Source organism: Microtus ochrogaster, chromosome 10 (assembly GCF_000317375.1).
Source record: "Microtus ochrogaster isolate Prairie Vole_2 chromosome 10, MicOch1.0, whole genome shotgun sequence".
NCBI lineage: Eukaryota > Metazoa > Chordata > Mammalia > Rodentia > Cricetidae > Microtus > Microtus ochrogaster.
This window is the reverse complement of record NC_022016.1, coordinates 31574497-31576872: the sequence shown is the minus strand read 5'-3', so window position 1 is coordinate 31576872 and position 2376 is coordinate 31574497. Positions and strand designations below refer to the sequence as shown.

The following is a 2376-nucleotide window of genomic DNA, read 5'->3' as shown; positions in this document are numbered from 1 at the left end:
ACCTCAGAAGGTACTATGCCTGCTTTGCCGAGAACAGTCCCAGTTTGTTACTGATACTGCCCTTTTCTGATGAAAAGGCCTCTTGGCCTGGGTGATGAGTGAGATGCCATCCTGTCTGTCACAATGCTTTTGATGGAACTGTCAGAAAAGGAGATTGGAGTTGATGACAGTGTGCTTCTTTGCACTCCTCTAGGTTTACCCTACAAATTTGAAGTCCAGCAGATGTTAGAAGAACCTCAGTGGGAATTAGTGTTTGAAAAGACAAGATGGATAATTGAGAAGTACAGGCTTTCCCATAGGTACGTGTTATGGTTTGTTCTGGCCCCACATTTGCAGTCTTTCTCATTAAGTTGACTCAGAGAAAGAAAAGCCTAGATTAAATACAGAATTTTGATGTGTGGCATCAGGGACAGTTGATTGCACAACAAACAGTGTCTTTGTCACCAGTTTCTTTTCAAATTCCTTCTTGCAGCAGTGTCCCCATGGATAGAATCTTTCGCCGGGATTCTGACCTTACTTGTTTGCAGAAAGTAAGCTGCCTTCATTTTTAATTGGCTTCTGATGTGGGATTTCCCCTCTGTGTGCTATGAATATATTTTATTACCATTAGTTATTGAAGAAGCTGTTTCGGCCAGTGGCTTAGTCAAGCCGGGTGGGCAATCTGAACAGAGATAGAGAAAGTACAAGGAGAAAGACGCGAGCAGAGCCAGCCAGAACCTTACCGGTAGGCCACAACCTCATGTGATACACAAAATAATAGAAATGGGTTAATCTACGGTGTAAGAGTTAGCTAGAAATGTACATAAGCTACTGGCCAAACAATGTTGTGATTAATATAGTTTCTGTGTTGTTATTTGTGTCTGGGTGGCTGGGAAATGAATGAGCAGTCTCCACCTACAGACTTCATTATTCAGATTCCAAAGCTGCTGTTCTTTTTTTTCCCACTGTTCTGTGAATACATTCTGTTTTCCTTTATTAATATACTGTGTAAAATTAATGTGTTCTATTGGCTAAAGGTATACATAGAAATAATACCCTTTTAGAGTGCATTTGTCAGTGTTGACTGATATATTTCTTAGCAGATTACAATTGTGTACAATGAAGAACCTTAGATCTTTTCTTTAAAATTCATAAGTACCGTGTTTCCCTTTTGACCATAATAGTTGGCATTTAAAAAAATATATAGTATAAATCTAATTTAAGTTTAAATGGTCATTTGCTCTAACTTAGTACTTGGGAAATAAGGGTTTAGAACCGCACCCCCCCACACACACACACACTTTTGGTTAAGATAAATAGACTGTCAACACCTTTTTTTTAGTCTTTTGGGAATATTCAGAAAGAATAAGCATACTAAGTTCTTTTTGCTACATTTGTCTACATACTATTGAAAAACCAATGTGTGCATCTCCAGGAAAACTGGCCTAAAACTATGTACTTAGTTCTTTGTTGTTCCCGTCTCTGTTGTTCATTTGTCTGGTGACGGTGCTGGAGCTCAGTTTTGAGCCTTGTTCCTGGTCTCCAGACTTCATACGTGGACCCACAGTTCTGTGTGCTTCATTGTTCCTGTTGTTTGCTCTTCAGTCTTTAGAGGTGGCTCTGCGGAAGTAAGCGTATGGTTACAATGGGCAAAGATCACAGATTTGGCCAGAGCTGAGAACGCTGCTTGCGTGTGTTGATTTCCTGTGGAGTTAGGAGGGAGCTAAGCTCAACCTTCAGCAGCGATTCCAGTAGTCCAGGCTGAGAGTGTTGAGAGCGGAGTTTCTCATTTGAGTATTGCTGGGTTTGAAAAGAAATTGTGGTAATTATGCAAGCCCTCTTACTACTGAAGTATTTAAATGTAAAACTTTTTATTTTCAACTAGCTTTTGGAGTGTCTAAGGAAAACACTAAGCAAAGTAGCCAATTGCTTCATCGCTGAGGAATTCTTGACCCAAATAGAAAATTTGTTCCTTTCCAATTACAAAAGCAAGGAAGAAAATGGACTGGCTGAAGAGAACAGTACAACGGAGTTGTTCTTGTAATATTTTAAAAGTAAGACATTGTGCTCTAATCTTAGCAAGCTACTATAAATAATTGAGATTTTAAAGCAATATAACTTAAATATTTTTTTCTTTTAATCAATAAAATTCTAAACTTTCCTATTATAAATAATGTGAAAAGGAAGAGATATGGGCTTATTCTCATATAGTGGTCATCAAGAGTTGCTGTGTCCTCTGACTGCTGCCTCTGACTGCTGCCTCTGACTGCATCCTCTGACTGCTGCCTCTGACTGCACCTCAGACTGCTGCTTCTGACTGCATCCTCAGACTGCTGCCTCTGACTGCACCTCAGACTGCATCCTCAGACTGCCCCTCCGACTGCATCCTCAGACTGC

General features: G+C 39.9%; 1 protein-coding gene across 5 annotated transcripts in view; it reads left to right on the top strand.

Annotated features, from left to right (window-relative positions):
* Mysm1 (Myb like, SWIRM and MPN domains 1) overlaps positions 1–2376 on the top strand; it is a 39256-nt gene that overhangs the window by 31835 nt on the left and 5045 nt on the right. For 2 of the 5 annotated variants that reach the window (XM_013348261.2, XM_005352743.3), the window contains 3 exons: positions 194–299; positions 473–530; positions 1865–2033. In XM_013348261.2, the coding sequence (XP_013203715.1) occupies positions 194–299; positions 473–530; positions 1865–2023 (323 nt within the window). In that variant the 3' untranslated portion in view covers positions 2024–2033. Of the gene's footprint in view, positions 1–193; positions 300–472; positions 531–1864; positions 2034–2376 lie in introns of those variants that run through there. The other 3 variants (XM_026781953.1, XM_026781956.1, XM_026781954.1) reach the window with 3 other exon arrangements.